At 58.6% G+C, this 14,525-nt stretch overlaps 1 protein-coding gene across 1 annotated transcript; it reads right to left on the bottom strand.

The window, feature by feature from the left end:
- Positions 1 to 292: 292 nt before the first annotated feature.
- On the bottom strand, positions 293 to 14,476 carry PVALB (parvalbumin). The gene is made up of 4 exons (XM_012735213.1): positions 14,359 to 14,476; positions 12,766 to 12,898; positions 11,520 to 11,629; positions 293 to 497 (listed from the first exon to the last, which is right to left on the bottom strand). The coding sequence occupies exons 1-4, from the start codon at positions 14,417 to 14,419 to the stop codon at positions 469 to 471; spliced, it is 333 nt and encodes a 110-aa protein (XP_012590667.1). The 5' UTR covers positions 14,420 to 14,476; the 3' UTR covers positions 293 to 468.
- Positions 14,477 to 14,525: the final 49 nt, after the last annotated feature.

Raw genomic sequence — 14,525 nt, 5'->3', positions numbered from 1 at the left:
CCCACCCACCCAGCTACCCTCCCACCTACAAGTCTGAGCTCTCGGGGCTCCCCCCCCCAGACTTAGTTTCTACATCTGTAGGATGGGAGTGTCATCACCTACCTGTGGGGTGTCTCAAAGATCACGTGTGGTCCACGTGAGCACCACACTCAGTACCAGACACACAGGGCAGCCCAGCGAATGTCCCTTCCAATCCACCTGTTCTGTCTAAACCTGCCCACCTGTGCAGCTGTCCCGAAGGCCATGCCAGGCCCCCCACACCCACCAGGCCCGGGGCCTCCAGGCAGCAGAATCTGGTTGGTACAGCCTTTATTGTTTCTCCAGCATTTTCCAGAAGAATGGTGTCATTCAAGGGCCGCAGGGGATGGGGGGAGTAAAAAATAACATAAACAAACTGAACAGAAACTGAGGAGGGCGGCAGGAGGGAGATCGGCGTCTGGGGAGAGAGGTGGGAGGTCTGGGTAGCCCTTAGCTTTCAGCCACCAGAGCGGAGAATTCTGCAAAATAAAATGACACAAGAGCAGAGTCAGAGGTGGACAGTACTGGAGAAACTGGCCACAGCCAGACCGCTGGCCTCTTGCGTGATGCCGTCTGTCAGCTCTCACATCTGCTGCAGGAGACCTGGAGTGGTGGAGTGAGAGACAGGGGGGATGCATGAATGAATGGATGAGTGACGGGGAACGGCGAGTCGCGCCGCTCACCAACATGATGAAGCACAGCTGCAAGCGTAGCAGCAGGGGTAACTTTCTGAGTGTTTATGCCACGCCAGCCACCCTTCCAAGCACAGCATTTGACCCTGACCATGGCCCACAATTGTATCATTCGTCCCATTCTGAGGGGGGAAACTGAGGCTTCCGATTCAGTAGGATTAATGGGCAGTCACATTTGACAAGGTCACGTGGCCAGCAAGAGGCAGAGCCGGGGAAAGGCTCGGTCCCTCTGAGAGATCGCAGGTTTTCATAGTCAAGCGTCCAAGCGTAGGAACAATTGGGGTGTCCTGGGGAAAGACCCCCTGGCTGTGCTGCGTCTGTGTGACGGGGCAGCTGAGGAGCCTGGGTCCCCTCTCTAGTTCTGCTGTGTGGCCTCGGACCAGCACCTAGCCTCTCTGAGCCTCGGTGGCATCCTCCTTAAAGAGAAGACAGGTGAGCTCTGCTTCTTGAGTGGGCGACGGGCAGAGGGGAAATGTGGGGGGGCATGCGCTCCATGTCCTCCCCATGGCCGAGGGCTTCTGAGATCTTCACTTGGAGTGAAGGTCCAGGGAGCATCTTCTCTGCTGCTTTTCTCTCTAAGGAGTCTTGAGAGGACAGGAGTCTGCCACCCTCAGCCACGATGAGCTTCTGAGAGCTCATCCTCAGCCTGCCTGAGCAGGGCCCCAGGAAAGGCCCTACAGCCTCTAGAAAATGCCATAACTTGATGTGGGGCGCTCAGGGGGTGCGGATCAGGAGTTCTGGGTTCTGGCCCAGACTGCCTGTTGGCTAGCAGAAAAGAGTAATAATTCCTGGGGGAGCACATGAAAAGCAGGATGTGGAGGGGCCCCACAAAGGCCATAGGGAGTAGGCAGCATGCCGGGGGTGAGCCCTGCCCTCCAAAGTTTATACAAAGCTCATCTGTAGAAACCTCCCAGGCAGCCTCAGTCCCGTCCTGGGCTGTCACGTGCCGTCATGGGGGCCGGGCGGAGGGACAGCGTGCTCCGCAGCGACCTCACATGCTTGAATTATCTCAAAATACCAAAGCAAAGAGAGAAAGATAGACTGAACCAGTGGGAGGAGCCTCGGGGAAGTGCCAGCACTCACCCCACCAGGGGCACTGTGCAGGTGGGGCCGCCTTCCAGGGCGTGGCCTGGGCAGTAGACACCCTGAGACTGGAAGGGCAGGTGACAGGGAGGTGAGGACCTTGTTGCTGACTCCTATGAGCAGAGGAGAGTCCCCCGAGTGATAACAGCGATGGTGCCCCAACACCAAACACAAAAATTTCCTCCTGTGGGCTGGTGTCCAGGCATCTGGTTCTCCAGCCAGCACCCCACTGGGGCAGGTGGCTCTTTTGTGGTGTCTTTTATGGTCAATATCTTGATTAATAATATCCAGTTTGACAGTTTGTGATTTTCATCCCTTGCCCAGAGGGGAGATGCTCTGCCCGTATTACCTCATTAAGTTCTCGCGCCTCTACTGGAGACATCTGCGCCTGCATGTTACAGGTGGGGAAAGGGAGGCCCAGGAATCAGGAGGCCTGACCAAGGTCACACAGACACGATTCATGTTCTTCGGCTTCCTTTTTTACCCGAGAGGTTTCTGACCTGCCTTGACCTAGGTCTAGAGTGACACATCCCAGCTCAAATGTCGCCACCCCCACGGCTCTGTCACACGAGCCCTTTTTATTTACTTCGTGGTACTTAGCACTCTCTGCTCTGATCTTATTTATGTTCTTATTTTTGTCAGTCTCCCACTCCTACAATGTAAACTCCAGGAGGGTAGGAAGACTGTCTTGCTCATCACTCTAGCAGACTGGGCACAAGCAGGTGTGATAAAAGAATGATGGATGGACAGATGGACAGATGGAGGGATGGACAGGATGATGATGGATGGATGGATGGATGGTTGGGTTGGCTCATGAGTCCTTCTTAGGGTTCAGCAAATACCAGCTTGCTTTGTATAATTCTCACAACAGCCCTGGAGGTGAGTGCGATGACCCCCATTTTACAGATGGGGAAATGGAGTCCCCAGAGGTTACAGTGTCAGCGTTATGAGGGAAATAAGAGGGAGGGGCAGCCCTTGGCCTGAGGGCTCAGCAACACCCTTCATGTGTGTGGAGAGGCTGTTCCTGGCAGGAAACATGAACTCTTTCCAGCTTTAACCTGCCACTAAATCTAGAAAACTGGACAGAGCCAGCACCCCCACACTGGGCACTGAGCTGTTCTGTCCGGGACAATCTCACGGAGAGATTGTGGGGGCCTGCTGTTTCCTAACCTGCATCATCCTCCTAAGTCCTCACCCTAGAAAAGAGGGGTTCTTGGGCTGCTCACTTCAAGGAGCCCATGTAGCACCTCCATACTAGACTGCACTTGGGAACCCAGAAACATGGGCTAGGGGGCCCCATCAGCGGAGTCAGGCACTCTGGAGCCTGCCTGTGGGAGGGATTTGGGTTGTGAGGCTCTGCAAAAGCTTCTCAAGGAAAGTAATGCCTCCCCTCCCCCCAGGCACCACTAGGAGGCAGGCGGCACATCACAAGGGCCACAGACCCTGACTTCTGCAGAGAACACAAGACTCTAATTTTATCCTCCAAGAACCTTGAACGGTCCATTCTGTAGACAAATGAGGGGCATGAGTCACTTCTTTATGCTTTTTGTGTTTCCCTCAGGTCAGAGTTCTTAGGAACCAATGAACTAACAGCCCTTGTACCCAGAAAGTGTTTCCTCTAAAATATCCAGAGAGAAAAACAAATAAGCAAATACATAAAGACCCTGTAAAATCTAGGCCGACTGATTTCACACAGGAAGCTGGACAAGGATTGAGGCCTCGGAGGACGGGCTTCCAAAGTTGGTTCTGGCATCCACTCATGCCCTGGACGCAGCACCACACCCAGCCAGGTCCTGGATCTCTTCTCTGTACAGTGTCAGCGCTAGAGGACACCTCTCCAGCCCTCCCAGCAGCAAGAGGGCTAGAAGCCAATTCCCAACTCTCACTTCTGCTTCTGTGACCTTGGGCTACATACTTCACCTCACTGTACCTCAGTTTCCTCCGCCTGGAAAGCAGAACTCATGGTAGTGCCAGTGTTCAGTTCTCAGGAACTGAACTCTTTGCCACGAGCCTGATACACAGTCCTCAGCACGTAGTCCTGTTGATAGCAAGAAGCTTCCACAGCCACCTTAAAACCCAGCCTGTGAAACACCTGGCTACCAGCTAGCAGAGCAAGAACTCTGAAAGCAAACAGGGTTGCTTATTCCTTGGCATGGCTGCTATTCTCACACCACTTCCTTTGTATCCTCCACCACTTCCTGTTGTTTCCCCCATCATTTCCGGTCGCTACTCACCACTTCCCATGGTTCTCCCCACCACTTCCTGTCGCTATCCCATCACTTCCCGTCACTACCCCACCATTTCCTGTCACTGCCCCCACCACTTCCTGTCACTACCCCACTACTTCTTGTTGTTATCCTATTGCCATTGCCTGTCCTGTCCTGTATCTGTCTTCGACCTTCCAGCAAAATCTAGATCTTATTACATCACTTCCTGGCTGGGTCACCTCAGGTCACTAACTCTCCCAGCCTCAGTTTTCCTGGCTATGAAGTGGCTGTGACGATGCCTCCTTGCAGGGCGTTGGGAAATCCATTCCAGAAAGCGCAAAAGGTAGACGAATATTAGTTCCACCTCTCTTGGATCTCCTTGGCGCCAGCTGCTGGTGCTTGAAGTAACAACAACTAGAGCAATCCTGAGGTCAACGCGAAGCCTAAATAGCGAGCCACTGGCCAACACAGGCACGACCTCTCCCACCGCGTTAGGTTTCTCCTCAGCAGCCCACCGGTGACCTTGCTGCTGTCCACATCTGCATCTGTGAGATGGGTCATGGTCAGCACCATATGGGGTCACAGCCGAGAAGCGCCCAGGGCAGTGGTGCCTGGCACAGTGGGAGCAGAGGTGTGTCCACTCTTGTCGGGGCAGGAGGGAGAATGTCCCTTTGGAGGGCAGCAGGAGTCCTTCCTCCTCCAGAAGGCGCGGCCATCCGGGAGTCTGTGCGGGCAGCTCGGGGCTAGTCACAGGCCAATCGGAGGAGGAGGGCTGGGGAGCCGCGGCAGATGGAGGGTCACAGGATGGGGGGCTGGGTCCTTTCCCTCAGGAAACTGAAATTAGCCTAATTAGGCCTGTCCCAGTCCCAGATGCCTTGGGGATTGGACACATTTAGGACAAATTTAGAAACTATTGACAGGTGAACCGGCACCTGCTGATGGCCCGAAGTGAAACTGAGACGGACACTGAGTCAGCGCCCCGAAGGGGCGTCCCTCCCCGCCACTGTGCTGATCAGGATGAAGGCACCAGCCTCCTGGTTTATCACCTGGCCCCTAAATAGCTCCGGGGCTCGGGCGCTTAGAAATTGGTACTGCAAACAGGGATCACTTTCCCAGCCCCAGAACAGGACGGGAAGCAGGCCACCTGGGGTCAGGCCAGATGGCTGGAGGGGGGTGGCATAAACAGTTCTGGGGCGCACCGGGTGCCAGGCACTGCCTGGTGTTATCCCATTTCATCCTGGCTGGGCCTCTTGCCCCATTTTACTTTCAGGGAAACTGAGGCTGACAGTCACGCAGCCAGGGCGGTGGGCTCCGGCTGGCTCCTGCCAGGGGGTCTCATTGTCAGAGGGTGGAGGCGGAGGGCTCTGGAGCTGACTCAGCTGTAACCCCAGCAGCAGGAGGGAGAGATGGAGCAGGAATGTCTCCTTTCTGTCCTAACGACTGCTCCTTTTTACAGGAGGGCAGTTACATAAGAGAGCAGCCTCCTCCCCCAGCTAAATCTTAACTAGTGCAGCATAAGGCTGGAGTCAGGGAACATCCACCCGGGAATAAAAACGAGCATCTTGCGAAGCACAGAAGGCATTTATAACTCCGAGATCTCAGCGCAGCTGGGAGGAGCAGTCAGGAGACCAGAGCCAGTGGGCCGAGGGCTCGCGCTGGGTCTTGAACACTAGTGTCCACTGCGGAGAGTGTCCATCGCTCTCAGGCTCCGCGTAGCTCAGTGGGGGATGGGAGGGGTTCACAGACTCTGCAGCCCAGATATTGTGGGGTGGGTGTGAGGACACAGCCAGACTGGACACGGGCGGTCACCGAATGCGGGGACTGAGGCTCAGCCCTCTGCACATCCCCCGTCTTGGAAGTCAACTCCTAGCCCCACCTTTGGGGCTGGAATTCCCGGATTCTAGCAGGCAGGATGCTGCCCCCGTTTAGAACCAGCATCGTTGAGGACTGATGCTTCCCTGTTCCAAAGGCTTGGGGCCGCTTACAGGAAAAAGCCCATGTGCAGTAAAGAAGGAAGGAGTCCTTCCTTTCCAGAACACTCACTACCTTCCAGCCTTTGTCCTGAGAGGCAGGTGCTTCTGCCCCCTCTTTGGGACGACACTGGTCAGCCTCAGGCTGGTGCCTCCACTTCACAGCCCCTCCCCTCCTGCCTGCTTTTCTGCCTCCGCCCAGGGCTGCCTCCCGCCGCCTCCTTGGTAATGGGCAGCTTAAGGATAAAAGTGAACAGATTTCGCCAGAGGGAAGTAAAGAAGGCGAATCCTCCAGGCACATGCGTGGAGGAGACCGAAAGGGTCTTGGTAATAATGGTGACTTAATTTTTCAGGCACAGAGGCAAAAAGCAAATCACGGGCTCTGGAACTGGACCAGGCGTGAAGCCTCAGAAACTGGGCCTGTCACTGGACTGGGGTTTCACAGAGACCACCGCTGGGGCCGTGTGGTGAGGGCATGCCTGTGTGCACAGGTGGGCACAGGTGGGCATGGGCAGGCCGGTCTACCTCCAGTGTGATGGGGAGAGAGATACCTGGAGTCGGCGTCCAGGTCTGCAGTGGGGCCACGGCTGAGCTCTTGCTCCACCCCTCTTGCCTGGGCCTCAGTTTCCCTGCCTGTCCAGGCAGGAACAGTGTTATGAGGACTGAGGGAGCTAAAAGAGATGAGGCCTGTGGGCAGTGCCCAGCGCACGGGAAGGGCTGCAGGGTGGGGCCGCTGCTCCCTGTAGCTGTCCATGCCCGTGGGCACCTCAGGTAAGGGCAGCCGAGGGGTGGGTAGGTGGGTGGGTGTGAGAGGCGGGGTGGCGGGGGGTCGTGGCTGCACTGTCACACCCAGTCCTGGCACCCCTACTGAGGGGTGCTGGGCTTGCCACTTAACCTCTCAGTACCTCAGTTTCCTTATCTGGGAAATGGGGAGCCTCATGGCGCCTACTCTTAGGATTACCAGAAGGCTGTGAGTGGCTCTCAAAGTGTGGTCCCTGACAACCCGCGCCTGCTGGGAGCTCTTGAAAGTGCAGAAGCTTGGGCCCCTCCGCAGACCTGAGGAATCAGGCGCTGGGGGCTGATTCTGACGTGGGGGCTGGTCTGAGACCCCCGCCGTGAGGCCGTGAGGCGGGAAACCTTGACAGGGGCCAGCGACACTTGGTGTCTCACCAGAGACGCCTCTGCTCTGCGACGCGCCTGGGTTGGCGATACCCACCCCTCTGCCCAGCTTCGCTCTCCTTTTCGGCCTTAAACTCCCTCCACCAGCTCTGCCCAGGCCTCTCCAGGGCGGCTTTCAGGACTCAGTCGACCACATCTATAAAAGCCTTTGGGCTTCCTGGAAGTAGTTGCCCCAGAGACGGGAGCACAAAGGGTTATTATTAGAAGCCCGTCTTCCTCCCTCCCCGGCCCGGTATGAAGCACCTGGCACTACCGCCCGCCCTCGGAAGGGCCAACACTCGCAGAGGGCGGCGGCGCTGCTCCAGAGCCCCAGCTCCCCAGCTCCCGACGCCTGCGAGCGTCCGGGCCCGAGGGGTCAGGCTTCCCCTGCACACCACGCGCCCTTGCGCTGCAGCCGAGCTGGCCCGTACTCACTCCCTTGGTCCCGCTTTCCTTCATTCACTCTCTCGTTCCACGACAAGCTTACTAGAGCCAGGCCCTCTTCGGGGTGCGGGGGGTCACAACTGAGCAAAATAGAGCCCTGCTTCCGGGAGCCGAGATCCAGAGTGGGGGGCAGAACCAATGTGCCGGAGGGTAACCTCACCAGCCTCTTCCCAGGCGTGTGAGTCTGGGCAAACTCAGCCGCTCCGAGGCCCAGGCCACATCTATAAAATGGGGGTATCCCAGGGCCCATCCCCCAGGCAACCAGGGGACGGGAGCACGCGCCTGCGCGCGCACGCGCACGCGCCCCAGCCGCCATGGCCGTGCTCGCATGCCAGGGCCGGGCTGAGCCCCGCGCCGTGGTCCCACCCAAGCGCTACTCACTGGATCCCCGAGGGCCCCCAGCGCCTCCCTGGAGATCTGACCTCTGGTTTTCAGGAGCAGGCGCCCAGAGTGCAGGGGGTTCTGGGACTTGCCCTGGGTCCCCCCAGGGGCTGAGAAACCCCCAGCTCAGGGGCAGGGCTCTGGCCCTCTGGCCTCTGGAGCGGGCAGGAAATAAAGGGGAGCTCCTGAAAGAGAACCACCTGGGGGCCCTGCCACCCATCTCGTCACCCTCCCCCCTCTTCAGTTGATTCCCATGAAAACCATGGAATGGGGAGGCCAGGGAGTGGGCAGTAGCTGCCTCTTCCACCGCAAAGGTGTGAGGTGTGGAGCCGTGCCCCGGGTTCTGTTCTCACGGCTCACTCATCTCCTGCCTCTCTCCCATTTTTTTCTGCCCTGACCCCCAGACCTTCACCGGGTCAGCCGGGGCCTGCACTATGCTGTCAGACCCGTGGGTTTCACCCCAGAGCCCTGCGGGCTCCCTGGGTGTTGTGGCATCCGCACCCACACGCCCCCCCACAGAGGTCAAACGAGGCGGCACTGGTGCAGGGCCCCCCACTGGGCTGGCACACAGGCAGAGGAGACACTGGAGGAGACGCTGGTGCGGGCCCCCCGCTGCCGCCTGGGCTGGCACACAGGCACGCCTAGGGCAACTCTCTCCTTGCTCTTTTCCTAAACAGGCCCTCCATTTCCCAGTGGGCTGCTCTGTGCTGCCCACGCCTCCCTCCCTGACCCCCAGGTTTGCTGCGTTCCCTCCGGGGCCGGGGAGCTGCACCTCTCCCTTCCTCAGAGCTGGCCGGCGCCTCTCCGCCTCTGCCCGGCACGGCCGCCGCAGGTGTAGAGGACACGGGGTCTAAGCGCCGTCCGTGCACACGAGGGCAGATAGCCTGGCGGCCCGTTGCTGAGCACCCATCAGGTGCTGGGCTCTGCCCGAGATGCCGGGCACATCATCATCCCTGTGAGGTGCCTGTCATGGTGCCAGTTTCCAGGTGAGGACACTGGGGTTCTGAGGCGCCCTGCCAGGACCTGGTGGCTCTGAGAGGCGGCCCTATTTCCCCTTGTCTCCCCCTCTTCCCAGCACAGGTTGCCGAGCGGCTGCTGGGGCTGCTGGAGACCTGGGTTGGCACTGTAAGGTCTGAGTCTAGAGCCAGGGCTGGAGGGGAGTGGGCAGGAACGAGGCCGAGGCCGGCAGCCGGCCTGGTTTTTCATCATTTAGGTTGTTCGTGAGCAGCCAGCCATGCAGACCCTGTCTAGGGCTTCTGAGCTACGGCGTGTCGGCTGCAAGGGAGGATGGGAGGCAGGCTGGGGGTTGCAGAAGGGGGCATGGGGTGGCACCAGCTGATTAACAGCCTGCTTTGGGGGGGCATTCAGGGGGCAGGAGAGCCGTGCCGCTCAGTGGAATCCCCAAGAACAAGCACGAGCCCCTCTCCAGCACCCTGCACTCTGGCTTCCTGACACGGCTCCCTCCTTCCAGCTCCGAGAAGGGCCGAGGGCATCAGAGGCCAGGAGACTGGCCGCGTCCGATCTTGCCAACGTCTCGATTCTTATTTGTGGCACAAAAGTCGAATACACTACACCCACGTTCAGCATCCTTTCCCAAGGCGATTTTGTGTCTAGAGTCACTTCATTTTCACAAGTCCGAGCAGATGCCAGGACAGAACTGAACATCCCAAGTGCCGGGCACGGGAACCCAGGCGTGGAGAGGTGAGGCGGGCCAGGCCACAGCTGGCGAAGGACCGGGAGTGTGTGGGGGCGTGGGGTGCCCAGCAGCAGCTCTGCTGCTCGGGTGGGACGTGGGCCAGACACGGGCCACAGGGAGGGGCCCCCTAGCCCTAACTTCTCTCACTTTAGTACCCGCACTGCGAGGCACGTGTCCCGCGCCAAATGCTGCTCTAAATATTTAAACATCAGTGCAGCTACTCTTGCCATCGGTCCCGTAAGAATTATCGTTCTCCTCCATTCAGAGACAAAAAGTCTGAGGCCTGGAGCTGGCCAAAGTCACAAAGCTAGAAAGAGGCAGGGCAGGGCTGGGGCGCAAAAGCAGGTCGCGCGGGCCATGTCTGTCAGAGTGCCAGGAGGGACCATCTGGGTGGCGGTGAGGCACAGCGTGGGAAAGACGACCTCACACCTGCTCCATGCCTGTGTCCCAGCTCGCTGCGCAGGCTGAGCACTGTCAGCCTCAGTTTGCCCATCTGCAAAATGGAGAGGGTTCCCAAGGATGCTGCAGTGCTAAGAGCAACGATGCTGGATGTACCCTGGGATTGCTGTGAGGTCCGACTGGGGGCAGGGCGCAAGGGGCAGTGAGAGCAGAGATGGGGAAGCCAAGCCGGCCGGCCGGCACTCTGGGCCTAGCTCCCAGCTGGTTCCTGGCTGCCTGGTCTCTCCGGCTGTCCTACAGGGAGGGACAGTGGACTTGGGTGACGCCAGGCGGCTCGGAGACTTAAAGTTACAGGACACCGAGACAAGAGGCCGGAGCAGAAGCAGAATGAGGGAGATAAGGAATTTCCATCCTGGAACCTGAGCTGCCAGAGCCAGCAGGTCCTTGGGGATCGACTGGCCTCATCTCCTTGGGTTACAGGGGGCGTCTGAGGACCAGAGAAGGAGAGTGACTGCTCAAGGTCACACAGCCGGTCAGGGCAAAACAACGATCAGAACCAGGCAAACGTGCAGGCGAGTTCAGGGAAAACCCCCGACTGTCCTGGTTCCCTGCACAGTGGGGCCTGGACTCGGGGGGTCTATTCCTTCGGGGTTGCTCAAACTTATTAAAAAAAATCGATCAGTTTTTCTTTGCCTGGTTCTTGTATGGTAAAGCTTTCAGACCTCGAGGATTGACTTTTTCTTTCTGATCTTCCCCATCTCATACATATTTAATAATATCCATAATCTATGCTACCTAGTAATTGAGGCACATAGGTAGCAGTGATATAAATAACCGTGCTTATATTTAACGAAGGCAAAGCAGGTATTTGGGGCGTCCCTTGGGGGAGGGGAATCTGGACTTGGTCTGAGCCAAAATATTTTATTATTAACTGGGAGGGACCCAAATAGTCGGGATTCGAAATTTCCTAGTGGGGACGTTCCCCCAGGGGAGACGGCTTGTAGGGCAAGGCAGTTCCCTGTCCCAGGTGAAGTCGCCTCCCAGGTAAAGTAGAGCAAAGCCTAGAAACTGAAGGCCGCAGGAGCAAGAAAAGAGGTTGAAGTCTTCAGTGGACCGGGAGAAGCAGAGAAGGAGTTTTGAGCAAAAGCCCCCGGGTGAGTTGCTCTGTTGCGCAAACGCTGCCCTTCCTCCCTCCCTGCTGAGCTCCAAGGCAATGGGGCCCCGAGTGTCTTCTCCAGTCAGTCTCACTAGTCCAACTTAAGTCAAATCTTAAAAAGTTAGATTCGATGAACCTTCACCTCGGGGCTACCAGGCCGCGGCCTGCACACGCCAGCTCACCAACCACCGGCCTTTCCTTCTGATCTGGGGGTGCCGCTCGTCTGTTCTCCCCCTCATGCCACAGACATGGCTCCTGAACCTCGCGCAGGCAAACACCCCAAGGGCCACCACGTGCCGAGCGCCAGCTGCTCACCTTCAACCCCGATCTTGCCGTCCCCATCCTTGTCCCCAGCGGCCAGCAGCGCCTTGGTTTCTTTAGCAGACAGGTCTCTGGCATCGCCCGAGAAGCCCTTCAGGATGGATCTGCAGGAGGGAAGGAGAAAGCCGGAGGGCTCAGCCCAAGGTCACCTTGCAGGGCCGCTGGCTGCAGGTGGGCCGGCATCGGGGCCGGAAGGAGGCGCTGGGACGGGCGGCGGGGCCCGCTCAGGCTGCCAGGTGGCCCCTGGCGCCGGTGACTGTGCCCTGGGAGTCCAGGCAGGACAGCCTGTCCGCAGTGAAGGGTCCGTGCACAGCACCTGCATGGCTTTGCTTATTCAGCCTACACATCAGTGTCTCTCTGGGTGGCGCTGGAAACGGGGGCACAGAGCTGGTCTTAGGAAGGCGGCAGGAAAAATGAGGATGTGGACAGAGACCACCAAGAGTGATAGGGGCTACGGTGGAGAGGCGAGACGAGGCGTGAGGGCTGCACCCCTCGCTCCAGGGGGAGGGGGTGAGGCAGGAAAGGCGTCCTGGAGAAGGTGAAGGCTGGAGGACCACAGAGCCAGCCTGTGCGTGTGTGAGGGGATGTGCACGTGTGGTGGGAGGAGGTTCAGACACAGGGTAGGCACCCTGTAGGTGGTCTGGGGAGAGCCGGGGGACGGGGAGTCCCGCTCTGAGCCAGTGACACAAGGCTCCTCTAGGGCAGCAGGTGTGGACATGGACACAGGACTCGGGCCAGGCGGCCTGGAGTGTGGAGGGAGTTTCTTTGGCTGATGTAGGTTTGCGCTTTCAGGACTCCTGAGCCCCCCACCCCACCCACCCCAGCTGTCTCTGCATCCCTGACTCCCCCCCAACCCCCACAAAACACTTTAGCTGCACTAGCCCAGGAAGTGGGGGGTTTGCAGGAGGTGGGAGGTGCTTTCTAGACAGTGAAAATCAATGAAACACCACACGAGCGCGTTCCGTCCTGCCCCTGGTGTCGGGCTGCGAGGAAGAAAAACTGCTGCTTCGTGTGTATTAAATTATTAAGTAGCATCATCCCATTAGCAATATTAAGTGGCTATAATTTAACCTAGTTAGTTGCACGGATTTCATTCTTCCGGAAGCAAGGGGGGCCAGACCGGGTTATTGCTATAAAGGGTGCAGAGGGCTGAGCTGGGAGGTTATGGGGTGGAGGTGGGTGGGGAGGCGGGAGGCCCCACCCTGCTCCCTCTCCCTCAGGCTGGGCGGCCTCAGTTTACCCCAGCTCATCCTCCTCGATGAAGCCACTCTTGTCTTTGTCCAGGATGTGAAACACCTTCTTCACGTCATCCGCACTCTTTTTCTTCAGACCCACCATCTGGAAGAACTTCTTGTGGTCGAAGGAGTCCACACCTGTGGGGAGGAGCCGGTTAAAAGGAGGGCAAAGAAGGCCCAGGGCAGGGAGGTGGACTCCTGTGTGGTCCTGGGGGGGTCAGGGCTTGCGCCTCCCTGGGGGCACCGAGGGAGTCCTGGCCGGACAGGAGGCTCTGCCCAGGGTCACACAGCTAGAGGAGGAAGATGGACCCACACCCACATCTCTCTGGCTCCCAAGCCTGCCCCCCGCCCCTCCCCCATGGAGCGGGTGGTCTTTGAAGACGTCCTGGTTTGCATGAAACTCCTGGGAGGTGACCACTTGAGAGTGGGCAGTGGGTAGGATGGTGTGAACATGGCCTGTGCATGCGGGGGGAAGGGCTGGTCCTGACCCAGGACAAGCTTCTCTCAAGGTCACGACACCATAGGAGAAGGGGGAGAACCCAGAAAGTTTGGCTTTGCTGTAGAAATCGGTTCCAGCGCGAGAGAGGAGCTTTGGGAAGGCTCCCCAGGATTTCCCAATTAAGTGCCTTCTTCAAAGGAGAAGGGGACTCAAGGAGAAGTGGGCCCGGGGTCACCCAAGCCTGGGGTGCGGCTTCCCTGGCCCTCTTCACAGCCAGGGGTAGGAGACACCTAACCTAAAGGAAACCAATTTTGTGTAAAGTCTTTCTGGAGAACACCCAGGAAGAAGTACAATGTTAGACTTCATAACATGCGTGGGGGTCCTGTGCAGAGCCATGCTCGCCCCGAACCCCGCGGCCGGGCTAGGGAAAAAGTTGTTTCTGTTCTCCGCACCAGTCTGGGGACCAGGACCCAGAAACCAACCAGGTCTCATCCCCCTTCTGCCACCCTGTGTGACCTTGGCAAGTTTGGCTCTCTCCCAGCCTCAGTTTCCCCCAGTGAAGTGAGGGAGCAGGGAGGTGGCAGTTAAGTGCCCAGGGCCAGGGCAGCGAGGAGAGGCTACGTTGTTGCTGCCCAGGAGGCTGGAAGTTGCCAGCAGGGTGACGCTGCTCAGGGCTGGGGAGGAGAGCACACCAGCTGTGGGAAGGTCACCCCGGAGGGGCCGGGGAGGGGGCTTGGACTGTGGGAGGGCCAGCAGGTGGGGGTGTCCTCTAGAACAGGGGTCAAAGAGAGGGGGCCCTCGGAACAAGGCAAGGGGTGCTCCGGCAGCCCTTCCATGTGCCTCAAAGGGAAAGTTCTGAGCACCCCCACAAAGCCCAGAGACGCTGCTTTCAGCCCGGGTGGGACCAAGTTCCACAGCGGGGCTGCCTGGCCTTGGGCACCAGGAAGTTTTGCTTCCTAGGGCAAGGTTGGGCACCAGCCTCCCCTCCGCCTGTGGGTCCCTGCCAAGCCCCGCCTGGATGGGGTTTGGGAAATGCAGAGGAGCGCCCCCCCCCCAACCGCCAGCACCAGGCAGAGGGTAGAAGGTAGCTGGGTCCTGGGGGCACAGGGGCCAGGGAAGTGGGGGAGGGGAGGGGTGAGGAGGGGAGCGAGGTGCTCACCGGCAAAGGCCCCCAACGCCTTCTTGATGTCCTCAGCGCTGAGCAAGTCTGTCATCGACATCCTGCAACTGTTTGAGCGGGCAGAGCAAGTGCGAAGAGATTAAAAAGTGCTTTTCTCATCATTTCTGCTCATATGACCAGCGCTGCAGTGCTGCGCGCCGGGCGCA

The sequence above is a fragment of the Condylura cristata genome, unplaced genomic scaffold (assembly GCF_000260355.1).
Source record: "Condylura cristata isolate star-nosed mole 26May11 unplaced genomic scaffold, ConCri1.0 scaffold00004, whole genome shotgun sequence".
NCBI lineage: Eukaryota > Metazoa > Chordata > Mammalia > Eulipotyphla > Talpidae > Condylura > Condylura cristata.
Note: the sequence above shows the minus strand (reverse complement) of the source record. Positions and strands in the feature narration are given on the sequence as shown.

What these genes read in the sequence shown, in the direction of transcription:
- PVALB (XM_012735213.1), bottom strand. Translation starts at nt 14,419, where the DNA reads ATGTCGATGACAGACTTGCTCAGCGCTGAGGACATCAAGAAGGCGTTG. An exon ending in ATCGAGGAGGATGAGCTGGG is followed by an intron (nt 11,630 to 12,765) that starts GTAAACTGAGGC and finishes TCCCTCCTGCAG; the next exon opens with ATCCATCCTGAAGGGCTTCT. An exon ending in CGGCAAGATCGGGGTTGAAG is followed by an intron (nt 498 to 11,519) that starts GTGAGCAGCTGG and finishes TTTATTTTGCAG; the next exon opens with AATTCTCCGCTCTGGTGGCT.